General features: G+C 41.1%; 1 protein-coding gene across 1 annotated transcript; it reads right to left on the reverse strand.

Annotated features, from left to right (window-relative positions):
- Nucleotides 1-826: 826 nt before the first annotated feature.
- Nucleotides 827-12,249, reverse strand: MCM3 (minichromosome maintenance complex component 3). Its single transcript, XM_069728353.1, has 17 exons — nt 12,042-12,249; nt 11,602-11,714; nt 11,323-11,531; nt 7,710-7,840; nt 7,152-7,390; nt 6,902-7,010; nt 6,668-6,821; nt 6,378-6,509; nt 6,086-6,294; nt 4,945-5,119; nt 4,658-4,784; nt 4,426-4,576; nt 3,938-4,078; nt 3,211-3,314; nt 2,977-3,053; nt 1,984-2,053; nt 827-1,691 (listed from the first exon to the last, which is right to left on the reverse strand). The coding sequence occupies exons 1-17, from the start codon at nt 12,123-12,125 to the stop codon at nt 1,493-1,495; spliced, it is 2,424 nt and encodes an 807-aa protein (XP_069584454.1). The 5' UTR covers nt 12,126-12,249; the 3' UTR covers nt 827-1,492.
- Nucleotides 12,250-22,438: the final 10,189 nt, after the last annotated feature.

The following is a 22,438-nucleotide window of genomic DNA, read 5'->3' on the forward strand; positions in this document are numbered from 1 at the left end:
TCGTGTCCTACTAGAGTATTTTTGGCGTGCTCGGAAAAACAAAAAAAAAAAAACTCAATTAGGACACGAGCATGCTCATGTAACACCTTATTCGTGAGCGCATCACTAATAAGCGGCAAGGATTTCCAAGACGCTTGCGGGATATCGTACACGTCCTTATTTAACCTGACATGTTCATGATACCCACCAACCATGTACAAGACCTGGCAAGGGACAGAGACACTGGGTCAGCAGCTGCGCCATCTCACCGTCATATGCAGAAGCGCAGCAACAAACACCATCTTTATAAACTAAAAATTCAGTTCGGTCCCAAACTGGAATTTTCATCCCCATTCTTCTTGGTTGCAGTCGTCCAGTGCAAACAGGATGGGTTGGAGAATAGGCGAGTTGCTTTTTACGTCAGGCCCTTCACGGGTAAACTGTATTTAGGAGTATTAGGATAATTTACCTTGAGGTGTCAATCAAATGGTGAATTTTTGATTGAGCCGCTATATACACCTACAGACCTCACTAATGAGCTTACAGCTGAACATTTTGTGGAATGAGAGAAGGATAGACGGGGTGGGGGTCAAAATGTCAGACTTCCAAGGAACGCAGAAAAATTAACCATATGGGTGATCAGGCGAAAAGCTCAAAAATGGTAGCTTTAATTTTTTTTTTTTTTAATATATATATATATATATATATATATATATATATATATATATATATATATATATATATATATATATATATATATATATATATATACACACACACACAGTTAGCCTGCATTAACCCTATAATATACCACTCATTAAAAAAAATAAAATCAGAACAAGGTAAATGATCATCCATAAACTTGCCTTTATTTGGCAAAAATACACAAGATTTCCAGGGGGTCACCCCACCGACACATCTTCATAAGAAAGGTGAAGATCCAACTGATGGACTGGACAGTACTGATCATAGACAGGAAATAAAACACTTGGTCGCATGTGATCAGTATTGAAATAATTCATGGGAAACTTTGGGGTCCCAGCAGTCAGATCTCACATTTATTGGCCGTCCTACAATATATGTTTGACAGGACATCCCCTTTAACAAAATCAGCACACAAAAAAAATTGCAGAATAATAGTCACTTTACAACGTACTCCTACCTGGAAACAGGTAAAAGCTCTATATACAAAGGGGGAAGTGACAAGTGACGATGCGACATAGAAGGGTATTAAAATATACCGAGAACGCTTCAAAGATCTTCCACATAAAAAAAGATATAAAAGTTACAGAATATTTGTAATTTGAAAACCTTAAAAGTCATAGCAAAAAAAAAAAAAAAAAAAAAAAGTTGAAAACCTAAAAATCTGGGTTCTGGGAAAGCTGAGTGAAACATACAAAAATGGTGTAACACAATGACACATAACAATGTGGAGCCTGCGCTACATTAAGACCTGCGTGCACATACAAGAACATGGCCGACGACTCATTAACCCCTTAACATTAGCAGTCCATTAGATTAAGATGACAATGTTGTCGGAAACCATTATATGATTGGCTTCCTCCATCAGCTCCAGCGCAGCCTTCACCTCCCCAGAAGAGAAGGGAGAGTCATTGTTCTTATTAATTGAGTCCATGAGGGCCGGCATGGGGATGGACTGGGCATGGGCCGATTTGAAGGCGTCTAATAGGGCGGCCTTGAAATCCTTCAGCCTGGAAGAGAAAATGAATATTGTGTTTGTTGATCACTGTTCAAGATGCAATAATTTACAGAAAAGGGAAAAAAAAAATGTAAAATGTACGCACTAGGCCTCATTTACCAGAAAGGTTGCCCCTAGCAACCAATCACAGCTCACCTTACATCTTGTAAACAGCTTTGGTAAAATGAAAGCAGCGCTATGATAGGTTGCTATGGGCAACTGTTAGTCTTGCACCCTTATATTCGGAATGTAAACACCAGACACCTGGGGACGTGATCAGTTAATACAATGTGGCGTAGCCTCACCTGTCCCCGGACAGTCCGCTCTTCTCTGAGGATTCAGATCGTTTGCTTGCTGCTGCCTTAGGAGAATGAACTGTAATCGAGAAAAGGGTTAATCAAAAAATTATATATACACATATACATACACACACACTTTATAGCGTGGACTAGACAGTAAAATAATGACATTGTAATAGGATTCACCAGTACAATTATGGCGAGACCAAACTTGTCAATTTTTTTCCTACAATTCAATTAACACGATAGGCAAAATTTTTTACTTTTGTAAATTTCCAAAGTCGCCACTCTCAATACCCGCAAGGCTCAATTTTTGGCTGATTAGCCCTCACAAGTCAGTTGTTTGGCACCCCGAGTGTTTTTACCAATACTATTCTGGGGGAAGATACAATGCCTTAAGTATTATTGAATTTGCTTTTTTTTTTTTTTTTGCACTGGTGCAGAAAAAAAGAAATCTGGTGCATCTATTTTTTTCCAATGCATATGTTTACAGATCTAGTTATTTAGTGTTTTGAGAGATCAGACCTTTACATTTTTTTATTGCATTTCTCCATTGTTAATGTGGGGCAGATTTTAACTATGTTTCCTCATTCTAAACTCTAACACTTCTCACTTTGTTACTGCTCTTACAGAACTTGAACCCGCGATCGTTTAATCATTTGCGCTATATACAGAAAAGCAGGACGGCTCAGTGGTTAGCACGGCAGCGCTGGGGTCCTGGGATCAAAGCCCAACATCTGCAAGGAATTTCTATGTTCTCCCCATGTTTGCGCGAGTTTCCTCCCACACTCCAAAGACATACCGATAGGGAATGTGGATTGTGAGCCCCGATGGGGACAGTGATCATCATGTCTAAAGTGATGCGGAGGTAGAAGTGTGAGTAAAGTTATGGTTTCTAATGATCAGCCACGTTCAGAGGATACCCCCATGGAGACCAGTTCGTCTGGCTTTCATAGGTTTACAGTGTTGACCAACAAGGGCGAGTTCAGTTCCACTCACCATCGGGTGTTTCACCTTCTGCATCACTGAAATCATAGGGGTCGTGCGATTCCGCTTCTGTACCATCAGCGGTTTTCCTGCAAACAGAATATTCTTTAGTGACGATTCCCATGAAAGTCACTCCGGCACTAGAATAAGTTGCTTTTCGCTGCACACTCGCTGCCACCATGCAATTTGTTTTTTTTTTGGACAGACACCCAAACTAGAAAACAGCAGCAATGTCATGATCCCAACCTCTTCTTCCGGGTCCTCCGCTCCGTAGCCGTCGGCTGCTGCTCTTCTTCCTCCGTATCGGTGTCCTCATCACGCTTCCTTCGTTTCTTCTCCTTTTCCAGCACCTAGAATGCAAAAAGATAAAGCCAAAAAATAAGCTCCTGCTGTTGTACATTTTTCAAGGAATCAAAAAAAAAAAAAAATTTTAATTTTAAGACCTGGATCTTTGTTTCATTTGTGCTTTGCTGGTTTTTTTTCGGTATGATTTTATTTTTTGCACACGTGAAATACATGTAAAGCAGGCAAAAAAAAAAAATCTTAAGTCCACTTCAAGGCTTTTAAGTTGCATCCTTTTTGCAATTTTCTTTTTTTTTTTTTCACGTTTAATTATTCTTTTCATAACATTAGCAGATCATGTGACTTGCGCTAAACAAAAAATTAGCAGATCATGTGACTTGCGCTAAACAAAAAAGTTTTCTACACTGCAAAAAATTAATCTGAGTGCCATTTTGAAGAATTTGAAGGCACAGAAAAAAAAAAACAAAATACAAGACAAAAGGGAAAAAAAAAAAAAGGCAAATGAACTGATAATTCACAAAGTAATTAAGTGGGTACTGCAGGATCCTGCTTATACATGGAGCACATTATAAAGCGGTGCTACAACCTTCACACCACCATATTGAGGCAGCGATGGTCATTTAAGCAGTTCTCCAATCCCAGTATGGATTTATCATATAGCACGCCTCACCTTTTTGAAATAAGCGTAGTGGACAAGTTCCACCGCCGCCTCGGCATCCTGCAGCTGCACAGTTTTGCTCATCCGCACCTTAGCATGAGCTGTGGACAGACGGATCAGCGTCTCCAGGGAACGAGCAGTCACCGGGGAGGTCTGAACAACGGCAGAGGGAATTAAAAAAAAATAAATAAATTTAGAACTTTACATGCTCACTGTATATGAACAAGTTTGTCAAGCAGAGATCTTAAAAACAGCAATGAGTTGAGAACGTTTGATTAAAGTCAATATCAAAAAGAGAATGTAACATAGTAACATAGTAACATAGTTAGTAAGGCCGAAAAAAGACATTTGTCCATCCAGTTCAGCCTATATTCCATCATAATAAATACCCAGATCTACGTCATTCTACAGAACCATAGTAACATAGAATGTGACATTTTTGTGTCTTAGAATACTCCTTTTAGGGAAGTGGGCGCAGCGTGGAGACCTTCAGGACGTACCCGCGCCACGTCAGAGCTCATCTGGTCCTGGCTCCTCAGGCGGGTATACTCCTCGGCAATGTAATTTGCAGCTTCTGCGGTCAGCACCGGCTTGAACAGCTTGGCCACATGTATGTACTTCCGCATGAACTCCATGCTGATTGTCTTCTCCCTGCGAGGATGGATTATGAACAGTGACTCCTCGCAGCCAGTAGGGGGCAGCATAGGCCTGCTCAACGACTCGGGGTCTTACCGCTTCTTCTTTACTCCATGCAGGAGGCTGTCGTGCTTCTCATAAATCTGCAATTCCTGCTGCTCCTCGTGGCTGACATTGGGGTCATTGGTGGAAAGGATGTCCACAGAACTGCCCAGGGGCATGGCTGAAAAATAGAAGAAACATCAAGTACCCAAACCTGTCAGGTATTAAATCTACATCAACCATAATGCACCACAGCAGGACATCAGTGGGGAGCCAATGACGTTCAGCTTTGGCTGTGACTAGAGTAGGCAATCGGTACAAAATGCATAAAGCCTCCTTACCATCTCCGTCCTGTTCCCCTGCAGCTCTGTAGCGGTGCATGCGGAGCACGTGGTCCGAGATCTCCCGGTCCTGCTCTGGATCCATCTGATCCAGCATAATGAACAGGAGATCGAAACGGGACAGCAGCGAGTCCTGAAGACCAATGTTCTCCATGGGAGTTTTGTACTGATCATACTAAAAAAATAAATAAATAGTTAAATGATGCACAGACTGAGCCCTGTACTCAGTGCAGCCTCTACATCAGTGGTATGCCCATAACCTGGGACCTCACGTATGGATTATCCTGTACTCTGCAGCTTCTACATTAGTGGTATGCCCATAACCTGGGACCTCACGTATGGATTATCCTGTACTCACTGCAGCCCCTACATTAGTGGTATGCCCATAACCTGGGACCTCACGTATGGATTATCCTGTACTCTGCAGCCTCTACATCAGTGGTATGCCGATTGCAAGGGCGAGTCCCAGGTTTCGAGCTTACCACTGGTGCAGAGAGTAGAGTGCAGTGTCTGTGCAGGGATGAGTTTTAGGTAATCGGATTACCAGTGGTGCAGAGTACAGGGCACAGTCTTAACTTGGGACTCGACCCTTGTATAGACTGTGCCCAATACTCTCTGCAGCCTCTACATCAGTGGAATGCCCATAACCTGGGACCTCACTTGTACTCTCTGCAGCCTCAACATCAGTAGAATGTCCATAACCTGGGACCATCCATTAGACTGTGCCCTGTACTCTGCAGCCTCTACATCAGTAGTATGCCCATAACCTGGGACCCTCCCTTGTATAGACTGTGCCCTGTACTCTGCAGCCTCTACATCAGTAGTATGCCCATAACCTGGGACCTCACTTGTATAGACTGTGCCCTGTACTCTGCAGCCTCTACATCAGTAGTATGCCCATAACCTGGGACCCTCCCTTGTATAGACTGTGCCCTGTACTCTGCAGCCTCTACATCAGTAGTATGCCCATAACCTGGGACCTCACTTGTATGGACTATCCTGTACTCTCTGCAGCCTCTACATCAGCAGTACGCCCATAACCTGGGACCTCCCTTGTATAGACTATGCCCTATACTCTTCATCACATGTAAGCCCATAACCTGGGATTCACCACCTGATAATAGCATGACCCAGGACTCACCCTTCCATAGACCGGGTTGGCAGCGGCCAGTACACTGCAGCGTGCGTTTAGCCTAGCGTGGATGCCAGCTTTGGCAATAGTGACCCGGCCCTGCTCCATGACCTCGTGGATTGCCGTACGATCCATGTCAGACATCTTATCGAACTCATCAATGCAGACTACACCCCTATCAGCCAGGACCATGGCCCCGGCCTCCAATCTTCTCTCCCCTGGAGACAAAATACACAATTTAATGATGAGAGAGAGGTTAAGTCTACATGGATGGGACGGATGAGCAGCCGTCAGTACTCACCGGTCTCTTGGTCAGTGGTAACTGCAGCAGTTAGACCCACTCCCGATGATCCTCTGCCGGTGGTGGGGATGGCACGGGGAGCAGTGCTGAGCACGTACCGCAGGAGCTGAGACTTTGCCACAGAGGGATCGCCTAAACAAACAAAAAAAAAAATAATTGGGGTTTACCACAAACTGGTCGATGGGAAACCATATAGCATTAGACTCTAGGTCAAAGCGAAGATTGATCGAACCCCCCAAAAAGGGGTAGCAGCTCACTAAGGGAATCACCAGAAGTTGTAGACCCCGTACCTATGAGGAGAATGTTGATGTCTCCTCTGATCCTGGTCCCGTTTTCCAGAACCTTCTCCACCCCACCGAGCAGCATGCACAATATGGCCTTTTTGATGAAATGGTGTCCATGAATACTGGGAGCCAAGGAGCGGGAGAGCTGCTCAAACACATCCTGGGGAGAAGAGGAAGGAGCAGGTGAAGGATGGGGGGCACTACAAACATCACAAATACAGGACATGGCGGTACCCTCACCTTGGAGTGGTTCTTGCTGAACTTCTTGATTTTGGCCAGGTCGTCCGCTGAGAAGACCGGAGACACCTCCTTACTCATCTGCACCACGTTGCAGGCGATCATTATCGTCCTTCACAAATAAAGACAATATATTGGAATATTAGAGGCAGGCTAAGAGATGACGGACATGTTGGCTCCAGATAGACTTGAAATCAGGACTAAAGTAGAAAATATCAGCTGCGGCCATACTGGTAGAAAGGCAGATAGTCACCTGAATGAGCCCGATGTGTAGCCACTCTTCTTAGATGGAAGACAGCGAAAGGTCCCGATAATCTGCACCCGGTCCCCGGGCTTCACCTTATCCACCAAATCATCATCCAAGATGATATCCACAGAGCGCGGCAGCTGCCCGGCAGGAGCCTTCTCCGGCATCTCCTGGATGGTGATGGTCTGGTGGTCCTTGTACAGAGAAAGGCCAAACTCTGTCTCCAAGGGATTATTCTCTTCATCCTGAGAGGATGCAAAAATAAAAACACTTAGAGGGGGGGAATAAAAAATCACAACGTGAACTGAAACGCCACCATCATTGAACCTGTGTGTGCCAATGACCGACAGCGGGATTTTAGCTAAAATTGCTTACTGCGCTGACCTCTGGTGGCCACTAGGTGTATTGCATTGTACAATATATGGCATGTATACATTATTTCACTTACTCAAATGTAATGTTGGCACTCAGTGAATGGACAATTTTTAATTTATTTAATTTTTTTTTTTTTTTTTTAAGTTCTCTCTATTGAAATGTTCACCAAGACAAGACAATATCTCTCACCTTCGTAGGATAGATGGCACTGGAAGGAAATGCATCCAGACTGGTCATGTCTGTATATTTCCGCTCAATCGTCTTCTTTGTTGCTGGACAGTAATGAACGCTGCGTACAACTTTAGGGCGAACCAGAGAGCCTGGAAAATAAAATTATATTCTAGAGTCTATGGGAGGTAGTATTATAGTAGTCATATTCTTGTATATGGGATAAGTATTATAGTAGTTATATTCTTGTACATAGGAGCAGTATTATAGTAGTTATATTCTTGTACATAGGAGCAGTATTATAGTAGTTATATTCTTGTACATAGGAGCAGTATTATAGTAGTTATATTCTTGTACATAGGAGCAGTATTATAGTAGTTATATTCTTGTACATAGGAGCAGTATTATAGTAGTTATATTCTTGTACATAGGGGCAGTATTATAGTAGTTATATTCTTGTACATAGGAGCATTATTATAGTAGTCATATTCTTGTATATGGGATAAGTATTATAGTAGTTATATTCTTGTACATAGGAGCATTATTATAGTAGTCATATTCTTGTATATGGGATAAGTATTATAGTAGTTATATTCTTGTACATAGGAGCATTATTATAGTAGTCATATTCTTGTATATGGGATAAGTATTATAGTAGTTATATTCTTGTACATAGGAGCAGTATTATAGTAGTTATATTCTTGTACATAGGAGCAGTATTATAGTAGTTATATTCTTGTACATAGGAGCAGTATTATAGTAGTTATATTCTTGTACATAGGAGCAGTATTATAGTAGTTATATTCTTGTACATAGGAGCATTATTATAGTAGTTATATTTTTGTATATGGGATAAGTATTATAGTAGTTATATTCTTGTACATAGGGGCAGTATTATAGTAGTTATACTCTTGTACATAGGAGCAGTATTATAGTAGTTATATTCTTGTACATAGGGGCAGTATTATAGTAGTTATATTCTTGTACATAGGGGCAGTATTATAGTAGTTATATTCTTGTACATAGGGGCAGTATTATAGTAGTTATATCCTTGCACATAGGAGCAGTATTATAGTAGTTATACTCTTGTACATAGGGGCAGTATTATAGTAGTTATATTCTTGTATATAGGGGGCAGTATTATAGTAGTTATATTCTTGTACATAGGGGCAGTATTATAGTAGTTATATTCTTGTACATAGGAGCAGTATTATAGTAGTTATATTCTTGTATATAGGGGCAGTATTATAGTAGTTATATTCTTGTACATAGGGGCAGTATTATAGTAGTTATATTCTTGTACATAGGGGCAGTATTATAGTAGTTATATCCTTGCACATAGGAGCAGTATTATAGTAGTTATACTCTTGTACATAGGGGCAGTATTATAGTAGTTATATTCTTGTATATAGGGGGCAGTATTATAGTAGTTATATTCTTGTACATAGGAGCAGTATTATAGTAGTTATATTCTTGTATATAGGGGCAGTATTATAGTAGTTATATCCTTGCACATAGGAGCAGTATTATAGTAGTTATACTCTTGTACATAGGAGCAGTAATATAGTAGTTATATTCTTGTACATAGGGGCAGTATTATAGTAGTTATATTCTTGTACATAGGGGCAGTATTATAGTAGTTATATTCTTGTACATAGGGGCAGTATTATAGTAGTTATATTCTTGCACATAGGGGCAGTATTATAGTAGTTATATCCTTGCACATAGGAGCAGTATTATAGTAGTTATACTCTTGTACATAGGGGCAGTATTATAGTAGTTATATTCTTGTATATAGGGGGCAGTATTATAGTAGTTATATTCTTGTACATAGGGGCAGTATTATAGTAGTTATATTCTTGTACATAGGGGCAGTATTATAGTAGTTATATTCTTGTACATAGGAGCAGTATTATAGTAGTTATATTCTTGTATATAGGGGCAGTATTATAGTAGTTATATTCTTGTACATATGGGCAGTATTATAGTAGTTATATTCTTGTACATAGGGGCAGTATTATAGTAGTTATATTCTTGTATATAGGGGCAGTATTATAGTAGTTATATTCTTGTACATATGGGCAGTATTATAGTAGTTATATTCTTGTACATAGGAGCAGTATTATAGTAGTTATATTCTTGTATATAGGGGCAGTATTATAGTAGTTATATTCTTGTACATAAGTGCAGTATTATAGTAGTTATATTCTTGTACATAGGAGCAGTATTATAGTAGTTATATTCTTGTACATAGGAGCAGTATTATAGTAGTTATATTCTTGTATATAGGGGCAGTATTATAGTAGTTATATTCTTGTACATAGGAGCAGTATTATAGTAGTTATATTCTTGTACATAGGAGCAGTATTATAGTAGTTATATTCTTGTACATAAGTGCAGTATTATAGTAGTTATATTCTTGTACATAGGAGCAGTATTATAGTAGTTATATTCTTGTACATAGGAGCAGTATTATAGTAGTTATATTCTTGTACATAGGGGCAGTATTATAGTAGTTATATTCTTGTACATATGGGCAGTATTATAGTAGTTATATTCTTGTACATAGGAGCAGTATTATAGTAGTTATATTCTTGTACATAGGGGCAGTATTATAGTAGTTATATTCTTGTACATAAGTGCAGTATTATAGTAGTTATATTCTTGTACATAGGAGCAGTATTATAGTTATGTTCTTGTACATAGGAGCAGTATTATAGTAGTTATGTTCTTGTACATAGGGGCAGTATTATAGTAGTTATATTCTTGTACATATGGGCAGTATTATAGTAGTTATATTCTTGTACATAGGAGCAGTATTATAGTAGTTATATTCTTGTATATAGGGGCAGTATTATAGTAGTTATATTCTTGTACATAAGTGCAGTATTATAGTAGTTATATTCTTGTACATAGGAGCAGTATTATAGTAGTTATATTCTTGTATATAGGGGCAGTATTATAGTAGTTATATTCTTGTACATAAGTGCAGTATTATAGTAGTTATATTCTTGTACATAGGGGCAGTATTATAGTAGTTATATTCTTGTACATAGGAGCAGTATTATAGTAGTTATATTCTTGTACATAGGAGCAGTATTATAGTAGTTATATTCTTGTACATAGGAGCAGTATTATAGTAGTTATATTCTTGTACATAGGGGCAGTATTATAGTAGTTATATTCTTGTACATAAGTGCAGTATTATAGTAGTTATATTCTTGTACATGGGGCAGTATTATAGTAGTTATATTCTTGTACATAGGAGCAGTATTATAGTAGTTATATTCTTGTACATAGGGGCAGTATTATAGTAGTTATATTCTTGTACATAGGAGCAGTATTATAGTAGTTATATTCTTGTACATAGGAGCAGTATTATAGTAGTTATATTCTTGTACATAGGAGCAGTATTATAGTAGTTATATTCTTGTATATAGAGGCAGTATTATAGTGGTTATATTCTTGTACATAGGGAGCAGTATTATAGTAGTTATATTCTTGCACATAGGGGCAGTATTATAGTAGTTATATCCTTGCACATAGGGGCAGTATTATAGTAGTTATATTCTTGTACATAGGGAGGAGCGGATAAGTATTAGTTATATTTCTGTATACAGCATTTGATCCTTACACTTGGTGACAATGCCCTCCACACAGACCATAGAGCCCAGGAAACGAGACGTCAATGTTCGGGGAGTGACGTGTTTCGCACCAAAGCTTCCCTCCAGACCGATATAGAAGTCCTCGTACTGTTTGGCATAAGTGCCATCAATGGAAGCAACAAAGTCCTTCAGAGCTCTCTGGAAGGCGATCAGTCCCTCGAAGGCCTTGTCCATGAGCCTGGGTAAATAGATGACACGGTGTCAGGTCGGGCGGATCTCGCGGAGAGCTCTGCATATCGGATACTTACTGACGCGCCCTTTTCTCGTTCTTCCTGCGGAGATCATTGACGTTCACGATCAGCCGGTATTGGTTGTCGCTGATCATGTCCCGCACTTTGCTCTGGTAAATGCCCTGATCTTCCTGCATAAAAAAGGGGGGAGAACCTATTTAGGCCAGGGTGGAACAACTCCCCTTTAATATGACGTACTCACATCTCCAAAAATCCTATCCAAATATGTAGCAGGAATGATAATAGCAAATATGTCCAATTAGAAATGTAGAACAGTTCTTCTGATTAGCTACGTCGCTTACCCCAGGTGCGGCAGCTTAGGTATCCATGGTTACGACTCACAACGCAAGTCAGTTGTCAGAACCATAGATACGTTAGCTACAATACCCTGCACATGAGCTAATCAGAAGAACTACATACAGTTCTAATTGTAGGCCACACAGTCGCCCCTCAGCCACCTCATCGTCCAGGAAATCCAGGTATTCACGCTGAGCCTCCCGCAGCTCCTGGTCATCGACCTCCACAGGCCCGGCAGCCGCCATGTCTCTGGTTTAATACCGAGCGGTGAGTACAGACGAGCAGGGAACGAGTGCGCGGCGTCCGCTCCGACTCTCCCGTTATGGCCGCGGCTGCTGCGAGTGGCGCGAAAATCCAGCGAGGCTCTAACTTTTCCCGCGAAACTCCTGCCAGTCCCCCTCACTTCCGATAGGACACTCAGATTGGCGCGAACTCTCCGGTAGCCAATCAGGTTCAGAGTCTGCGTCTAAGGGCGGGACAATTAGAAGCGCTCCAATGGTCTCTGCGCAAGATCGGAAATGACGAAGCAACGATTGCCGGAAGTGCCTTTCTATCCGCCATGTTTGATGTGGTAAAATAACAGTATTTGCCCATTCTTTTCATCAGTCTTTTTTTGCGCCACTGTATACTTGTCACATCTCGGATTACTGGAAGTGCCGGATATTTTGGTGCCGGAATAATGAAAATTTACTGTATAACCAAATAATAACAAAAGTACAAACCTTTGAGTTTATTGACACCAGTTATTTTTTGTTGCAGACTGATGAACGTGATTGGATTTTATGGATTTTTGGAGTTTTTTGTTAAATAATGAACTTGTTTTTCTTTGTCTTCCCAGTGAACTCCATCCTGCAGAATATTGTTATTTTCTCAGACTCCACCTCCCTGTATCAGAACTTCACTGGAGAACCAACATGGCAGATGTGGGACCTTCAGCTGCCACCACAACCTGCTCTGCTGGGGCGTAACTGTCACTGTGACCAGGGCCGCTATGGAGACCGGGACACCCGGGACCACCCTCCATTTCACCTGTGTCCTCCAGATGGTGGGCTCTGTATGGTAGTATTATGTGGGCTCTGTATGGTAGTATTATGTGGGCTCTGTATGGTAGTGTTATGTGGGCTCTGTATGGTAGTATTATGTGTGCTCTGTATGGTAGTGTTATGTGTGCTCTGTATGGTAGTATTATGTGGGCTCTGTATGGTAGTATTATGTGTGCTCTTTATGGTAGTATTATGTGGGCTCTGTATGGTAGTATTATGTGGGCTCTGTATGGTAGTATTATGTGGGCTCTGTATGGTAGTATTATGTGGGCTCTGTATGGTAGTATTATGTGGGCTCTGTATGGTAGTATTATGTGGGCTCTGTATGGTAGTATTATGTGGGCTCTGTATGGTAGTATTATGTGGGCTCTATGGTAGTATTATGTGGGCTCTGTATGGTAGTGTTATGTGGGCTCTGTATGGTAGTATTATGTGTGCTCTGTATGGTAGTATTATGTGGGCTTTGTATGGTAGTATTATGTGTGCTCTGTATGGTAGTATTATGTTGGCTCTGTATGGTAGTGTTATGTGGGCTCTGTATGGTAGTGTTATGTGTGCTCTGTATGGTAGTGTTATGTGGGCTCTGTATGGTAGTATTATGTGGGCTTTGTATGGTAGTATTATGTGGGCTCTGTATGGTAGTATTATGTGTGCTCTGTATGGTAGTATTATGTGGGCTCTGTATGGTAGTATTATGTGGGCTCTGTATGGTAGTATTATGTGTGCTCTGTATGGTAGTGTTATGTGTGCTCTGTATGGTAGTGTTATGTGGGCTCTGTATGGTAGTATTATGTGGGCTTTGTATGGTAGTGTTATGTGTGCTCTTTATGGTAGTATTATGTGGGCTCTGTATGGTAGTGTTATGTGGGCTCTGTATGGTAGTATTATGTGTGCTCTGTATGGTAGTGTTATGTGTGCTCTGTATGGTAGTGTTATGTGGGCTCTGTATGGTAGTATTATGTGGGCTTTGTATGGTAGTATTATGTGTGCTCTTTATGGTAGTATTATGTGGGCTCTGTATGGTAGTGTTATGTGGGCTCTGTATGGTAGTATTATGTGGGCTCTGTATGGTAGTATTATGTGGTCTCTGTATGATAGTATTATGTGGTCTCTGTATGGTAGTATTATGTGTGCTCTGTATGGTAGGTTTATGTGGGCTCTGTATGGTAGTATTATGTGGTCTCTGTATGATAGTATTATGTGGTCTCTGTATGGTAGTATTATGTGTGCTCTGTATGGTAGTATTATGTGGGCTCTGTATGGTAGTGTTATGTGGGCTCTGTATGGTAGTGTTATGTGGGCTCTGTATGGTAGTATTATGTGGGCTCTGTATGGTAGTATTATGTGAGCTCTGTTTGGTAGTATTATGTGGTCTCTGTATGATAGTATTATGTGGTCTCTGTATGGTAGTATTATGTGTGCTCTGTATGATAGTATTGTGTGGGCTCTGTATGGTAGTATTATGTGTGCTCTTTATGGTAGTATTATGTGGGCTCTGTATGGTAGTGTTATGTGGGCTCTGTATGGTAGTATGTGGGCTCTCTATGGTAGTGTTATGTGGGCTCTGTATGGTAGTATTATGTGGGCTCTGTATGGTAGTGTTATGTGGGCTCTGTATGGTAGTATGTGGGCTCTGTATGGTAGTGTTATGTGGGCTCTGTATGGTAGTATTATGTGGGCTCTGTATGGTAGTATTATGTGGGCTCTGTATGGTAGTATTATGTGGCCTCTGTATGGTAGTATTATGTGGGCTCTGGTAGTATTATGTGGGCTCTGTATGGTAGTATTATGTGGGCTCTGTATGGTAGTATTATGTGGGCTCTGTATGCTAGTGTTATGTGGGCTTTCTATGCTAGTATTATGTGGGCTCTGTATGGTAGTATTATGTGTGCTCTGTATGGTAGTATTATGTGGGCTCTGTATGGTAGTATTATGTGAGCTCTGTATGGTAGTATTATGTGGGCTCTGTATGGTAGTATTATGTGGGCACTGTATGGTACTATTATGTGGGCACTGTATGGTAGCATTATGTGGGGTCTGTATGGTAGTATTTTGTGTCCTATGTATGGTAGTATTATGTGGGCACTGTATGGTAGTATTATGTGGGCACTGTGTGGTAGTATTATGTGGGCTTTGTATGGTAGTATTATGTGGGCTCTGTATGGTAGTATTATGTGGTCTCTGTATGGTAGTATTATGTGGGCACTGTATGGTAGTATTATGTGTGCTCTGTATGGTAGCATTATGTGGGCACTGTATGGTAGTATTATGTGTGCTCTCTATGGTACTATTATGTGTGCTCTGTATGGTAGTATTATGTGTGCTCTGTATGGTAGTATTATGTGGGCACTGTATGGCAGTATTATGTGTGCTCTGTATGGTACTATTATGTGTGCTCTGTATGGTAGTATTATGTGTGCACTGTATGGTAGTATTATTTGGGCTTTGTATGGTAGTATCATGTGTGTACGCTGGCAACTTTATGAAAAACGGGTGTACTTTAGCCTGAATGAAGAGTTGCCGACTATAGTTGACAAATGAAAACTGCAGTCAGTCAGTGAACTCAGTGGCTCGTGTCATCTACACATACACAGCTCTCAGTGATTGGCTGCAGTGGTGTATTTTCTTTCAAAATTAGGTGCGTGCTGTCATGATGCGTACAGGGGATGTAGCTCAGTGGTATAGCGCGTGCTTTGCATGTATGAGTCCCTGGGTTCCATCCCCGGCATCTCCATGCTTTGTGATATTGTAGAGGTTACTATTATTATCCAGAGTTCTGTCAAACTAACAGATGTGCGGCTGACATTGGACACCGATAATAATCTCAGGGGGAATAGTTATGATTGCTTTTGCATTTAGCAATATTTGATCGTTATGAATGCTTACACCAGATCCTGCAGTTTTGCCACAGATTTGCCTGACCCAATGGAAGTCAATGGGTGCAGAAACGCATCAGATCCACAAAAAGAATTGACTTGGTCCTTTTTTGAATTTGCAGCGTTTTTCGTGCAGATTTTTCCGCACCATTAGCACAGCTTTTTTTCCCCCCACTGATTGACATTGTACTGTAAATCACTTGCGGATCTGCATCGTTTCTGCGCAGGGAAAAAAACGCTGCGGATCCACAGGAAATCCACAACGTGTGCACATAGCCATAGACAAATAAGATTTTTGTTTTGGCCCAAAACTCAGTATCCGGCAGGCACCATTTAAAAATAAACAAATACATGACCGCAAATACCACATGAGAGTAAAGTGACTTAAATAAGTGCAGATGATGAATCGGATCCTATTGCACAAACATTTTACGACATTTCGAAAAGTCGACAATATTGAATTAGGTTAAAAATGTCTGAATAACGAGAACCCACAAACGTTATACCGAATAGAGAAAAAGACGAATTGACGTAAAGTTAATTAAAAGGCGCAAATTAAAATAATGTTTGAGGTACAAACAAAAAAAAGTCCCTATAAGAACCATTATTAACCCCTTTACCCCCAAGGGTGCTTTGCACGTTATGGACCCGGCCAATTTTTACAATTCTGACCACTGTCCCTTTATGAGGTTATAACTCTGGAGCGCTTCAACAGATCCCGGTGATTCTGACATTGTTTTCTCGTGACATATTGTACTTCATGATAATGGTAACATTTCTTTGATATTACCTGCGTTTATTTGTGAAAAAAATGGAAATATGGCGAAAATTTTGAAAATTTCGCAATTTTCCAACTTTGAATTTTTATGCAATTAAATCACAGAGATATGTCACACAAAATACTTAATAAGTAACATTTCCCACATGTCTACTTTACAGCAGCACAATTTTGGAACCAAAATTTTTTTTTGTTAGGGAGTTATAAGGGTTAAAAGTTGACCAGCAATTTCTCATTTTTACAACACCATTTTATTTTAGGGACCACATCTCATTTGAAGTCATTTTGAGGGGTCTATATGATAGAAAATACCCAAGTGTGACACCATTCTAAAAACTGCACCCCTCAAGGTTCTCAAAACCACATTCAAGAAGTTTATTAACCCTTCAGGTGTTTCACAGGAATTTTTGGAATGTTTAAATAAAAATTAACATTTAACTTTTTTTCACAAAAAATTTACTTCAGCTCCAATTTGTTTTATTTTACCAAGGGTTACAGTAGAAAATGGACCCCAAACCTTGTTGTACAATTTGTCCTGAGTACGCTGATACCCCATAAGTGGAGGTAAACCACTGTTTGGGCGCATGACAGAGCTTGGAAGCGAAGGAGCGCCATTTGACTTTTCAATGCAAAATTGACTGGAATTGAGATGGGACGCCATGTTGGGTTTGGAGAGCCCCTGATGTGCCTAAACATTGAAACCCCCCACAAGTGACACCATTTTGGAAAGTAGACCCCCTAAGGAACTTATCTAGAGGTGTGGTGAGCACTTTGACCCACCAAGTGCTTCAGAGAAGTTTATAATGCAGAACCGTAAAAATAAAAAATCATTTTTTTTCACAAAAATTATCTTTTCGCCTCCAATTTTTTATTTTCCCAATGGTAAGAGAAGAAATTGGAACCAAAAAGTTGTTGCACAATTTGTCCTGAGTACTCTGATACCCCATATGTGGGGGTAAACCACTGTTTGGGCGCATGGGAGAGCTCAGAAGGGAAGGAGCGCCGTTTGACCTTTCAATGCAAAATTGACAGGAATTGAGATGGGACGCCATGTTGCGTTTGAAGAGCCACTGATGTGCCTAAACATTGTAACCCCCCACAAGTGACACCGTTTTGGAAAGTAGACCCCCTAAGGAACTTATCTAGAGGTGTGGTGAGCACTTTGACCCACCAAGTGCTTCAGAGAAGTTTATAATGCAGAACCGTAAAAATAAAAAATCATTTTTTTTCACAAAAATTATCTTTTCGCCTCCAATTTTTTATTTTCCCAATGGTAAGAGAAGAAATTGGAACCAAAAAGTTGTTGCACAATTTGTCCTGAGTACTCTGATACCCCATATGTGGGGGTAAACCACTGTTTGGGCGCATGGGAGAGCTCAGAAGGGAAGGAGCGCCGTTTGACCTTTCAATGCAAAATTGACAGGAATTGAGATGGGACGCCATGTTGCGTTTGAAGAGCCACTGATGTGCCTAAACATTGTAACCCCCCACAAGTGACACCGTTTTGGAAAGTAGACCCCCTAAGGAACTTATCTAGATGTGTGGTGAGCACTTTGACCCACCAAGAGCTTCACAGAAGTTTATAATGCAGAGCCGTAAAAATAAAACAAAAATTTTTTCCCACAAAAATTATTTTTTAGCCCCCAGTTTTGTATTTTCCCGAGGGTAACAGGAGAAATTGGACCCCAAAATTTGTTGTCCAATTTGTTCTGAGTGCGCTGATACCCCATATGTGGGGGGGAACCACCGTTTGGGCGCATGGGAGGGCTCGGAAGGGAAGGAGCGCCATTTGGAATACAGACTTAGATGGAATGGTCTGCAGGCGTCACATTGCGTTTGCAGAGCCCCTAATGTACCTAAACAGTAGAAACCCCCCACAAGTGACCCCATATTGGAAACTAGACCCCCCAAGGAACTTATCTAGATTCGTTGTGAGAACTTTGAGCCCCCAAGTGTTTCACTACAGTTTCTAACGCAGAGCCGTGAAAATAAAAATAAAAAAATTCCCCCCAAAATTATTTTTTAGCCCCCGTATTTTCTCGAGGGTAACAGGAGAAATTGGACACCAAAAGTTGTTGTCCAATTTTTCAGGAGTACGCTGATACCCCATAAGTGCGGGGAACCACCGTTTGGGTGCATAGCAGAGCTCGGAAGGGAAGGAGAAAAAATTTTTGCATCGCTTTATTCTGAGGACTATAACTTTTTTATTTTTTCCTTGATGAGGCTGTATGGCGGCTCGTTTTTTGCGGGACAAGATGACGTTTTCAGCGGTACCATGGTTATTTATATCTGTCTTTTGATCGCGTGTTATTCCACTTTTTGTTCAGCGGTATGATAATAAAGCGTTGTTTTTTGCCTCGTTTTTTTTTTTTTTCTTACGGTGTTTACTGAAGGGGTTAACTAGTGGGACAGTTTTATAGGTCGGGTCGTTACGGACGCGGCGATACTAAATATGTGTACTTTTATTGTTTTTTTTTATTTAGATAAAGAAATGTATTTATGGGAATAATTTTTTTTTTTTTTCATTATTTAGGATTTTTAAAAAAAAAATTTTTACACACTTGTAAAAATTTTTTTTAACTTTTTTACCTTGTCCCAGGGGGGGACATCACAGATCAATGATCTGACAGTTTGCACAGCACTCTGACAGATCAGTGATCTGTCTCAGAGCGCTGCAGGCTTCACAGTGCCTGCTCTGAGCAGGCAATTGGTAAGGCACCTCCCTCCCTGCAGGACCCGGATCCGCGGCCATCTTGGATCCGGGACTTGCTGCAGGGAGGAAGGTAGGAGACCCTCGCAGCAACGCGATCACATCGCGTTGCTGCGGGGGTCTTAGGGAAGCCCGCAGGGAGCCTCCTCCCTGCGCGATGCTTCCCTGCACCGCCGGCACATCGCGATCATGTTTGATTGCGGTGTGCTGGGGGTTAATGTGCCGGGGGCGGTCCGTGACCGCTCCTGGCACATAGTGCCGGATGTCAGCTGCGATAAGCAGCTGACACCCGGCCGCGATCGGCCGCGCTCCCCCCGTGAGCGCTGCCGATCGCTTATGACGTACTATCCCGTCCTTGGGAAGTAGGGCCCACCCCACATGGACGGAATAGTACGTCTAATGGCAGAAAGGGGTTAAAGGGACACTGTCACCTGAATTTGGAGGGAACAATTTTCAGCCATGGAGGCGGGGTTTTTGGGTTTTTGATTCACCCTTTCCTTACCCGCTGGCTGCAATATTGGATTGAAGTTCATTCTCTGTCCTCCATAGTACACGCCTGCACAAGGTGCAATCTTGCCTTGCGCAGGCATGTAGTATAAACCAAAAAGAAACAAGGATCCCTAAAAAATAACTTTTAATAATATATCTAAAAAGACCATTCTTTATCAAAAATTGAAGATAAAATAGTATTAAATGTACCTACTCAGACCCTATGTCAATCTGCAATGAGTCCTGCCTGGCAGCGGAGGTTGGCACCCTAATTTACCGTGGTAGGCGCCCCCACTCCTCGACGGCTCAACCTACCATGCCCTAGAAGTAACCTATAATGAGGAAAAAGGCTGGTAATCCCTATATGAACCTGCAAATTAACAATTGCCTGTCAGTGGAGGTTGGCACCCTAATTTACTGCGGTAGGCGCCCCCACTCAACGACGGCTGACCCTAGGGTCCCTAACAATCCCTAAATAAAGAGATAGACAAAAGATAATGTCCCACATACTGCTCCAATACCCGTGAGAGAAAAAAAACACAACAAAATGCAAAAAATAACCCCAAAAAAAAGAAAAAAAACACAAATAATAATATATGTATATGTAATTGGTCAATATACCAGAGGGGGCAATGAAAAGTGCAATATCTACAAAGCAACTCCTCCCTCACAATAATATGAATGAATGTATTTCATCTAAGTACAAGAGCAGGAGCGCTGTAAAGCACAATGTCTAAAAAAGCCATGCCCACCTAATGAAGTACAGTCAGATGATTAAACCCACCAACGGGTATCTGGAGTGCAGTAAAGATATATATTTAGAATAAAAAGCATATTAATGCCTATGATAAACAATAAGATATCATTATACACACTCCTATATCTAGTTAAATAACGTCCACACTTATCCTGTCAAATGTTGTCCAAACTTTTCACACTGTCCTAGTATGTCAGGACTAATACTCGTCCTCCAGATTAATTACAATAAACTTGATTAATAACCAAAAAATAGTAGACAGGAGTATCAAAATAGCAGACAAATGTCCGCACTAATCTCACTATATTAATATAGCAGTATTTAGATATTGAACAAAAAGTGGACTAAATAACTGGAAATTCCAGGTAGCAAAACAAAGGATCACACCCAATATATATATATGTGGAGAGACTCCTCAACATCTGAATATCTAATATATAATTGCCTAGAATACTACTTCCTGCAATTTGTGCCAACTTCCGTGGCTTTGTCCGGAGCTAATGTGCGGAGCTAATGTCCGGAGCTAATGTCCGGAGATAATGTCCGGAGATAATGTCCGGAGCTAATGTCCGGAGATAATGTCCGGAGCTAATGTCCGGAGATAATGTCCGGAGATAATGTGCGGAGCTAATGTCCGGAGCTAATGTCCTGGAGCTAATGTGCGGAGCTAATGTCCGGAGCTAATGTCCGGAGCTAATGTGCGGAGCTAATGTCCGGAGCTAATGTCCGGAGATAATGTGCGGAGCTAATGTCCGGAGATAATGTGCGGAGCTAATGTCCGGAGCTAATGTCCGGAGATAATGTGCGGAGCTAATGTCCGGAGATAATGTGCGGAGCTAATGTCCGGAGCTAATGTGCGGAGCTAATGTCCGGAGATAATGTCCGGAGCTAATGTCCGGAGCTAATGTCCGGAGATAATGTCCGGAGATAATGTCCGGAGCTAATGTCCGGAGATAATGTGCGGAGCTAATGTCCGGAGCTAATGTCCTGGAGCTAATGTCCGGAGCTAATGTCCGGAGCTAATGTCCGGAGATAATGTGCGGAGCTAATGTCCGGAGCTAATGTGCGGAGCTAATGTCCGGAGATAATGTCCGGAGATAATGTCCGGAGCTAATGTCCGGAGATAATGTCCGGAGATAATGTGCGGAGCTAATGTCCGGAGCTAATGTCCGGAGCTAATGTCCGGAGCTAATGTCCGGAGATAATGTCCGGAGATAAGTGACGTCAACAGTGTGCAGTGTCTGATTGGTTGCCGCCTGCTGCGAGCGACCAATCAGAAACGTGCCGTACTGTGACACACTCCGCCCGCCATTTTGGTGTGATTTTTGAATTTTTACCTCACAGCAAGTTTGTACTGCGTGGAGGCGGGCCCAGTGACGTTGCTCTTCAAGCTCCTGCCGAATTTCGTCAAAAAAATGATAATACCATTTACCAAAACTATATATATTTAGTTGTGAAGTGGTTCAGTGACATTTTCACACCAATTTTGAACTTTTGTTTGGTGTTTTCTCCATATACTGCCTATTATTCACTGACTGTTATACTGAGAGACTGCCGTTTATTAACCTCTTCTTTGCCACATATGGGTATATTGCTCTATTATTTGCCACATAAGGACATTGTCCATTATTGCCCAGCAATTTCTCTGCAATATAAACTGCCTATTTATTAATATCTGCATTCCTGCAAAGAACTATTGCCTATTATTAACTGGGTATTTTCCTACTACCTGACACTGCCCACAACACGCAAAGTTGTCGTCTGATGTCTTTTATCCCTCCCCTCATAAGCATGTTCATGGATCCTGTGTAACTGTACCTTAAATAACAAGAATTGTCAAGAGCTGGTGAGTGCAGCCATTTTTTGTTCTTTCTTACTATTATTTATTAATTGTATTATTCTTAC

The sequence above is a fragment of the Ranitomeya imitator genome, chromosome 5 (genome assembly GCF_032444005.1).
Source record: "Ranitomeya imitator isolate aRanImi1 chromosome 5, aRanImi1.pri, whole genome shotgun sequence".
Taxonomy (NCBI): domain Eukaryota; kingdom Metazoa; phylum Chordata; class Amphibia; order Anura; family Dendrobatidae; genus Ranitomeya; species Ranitomeya imitator.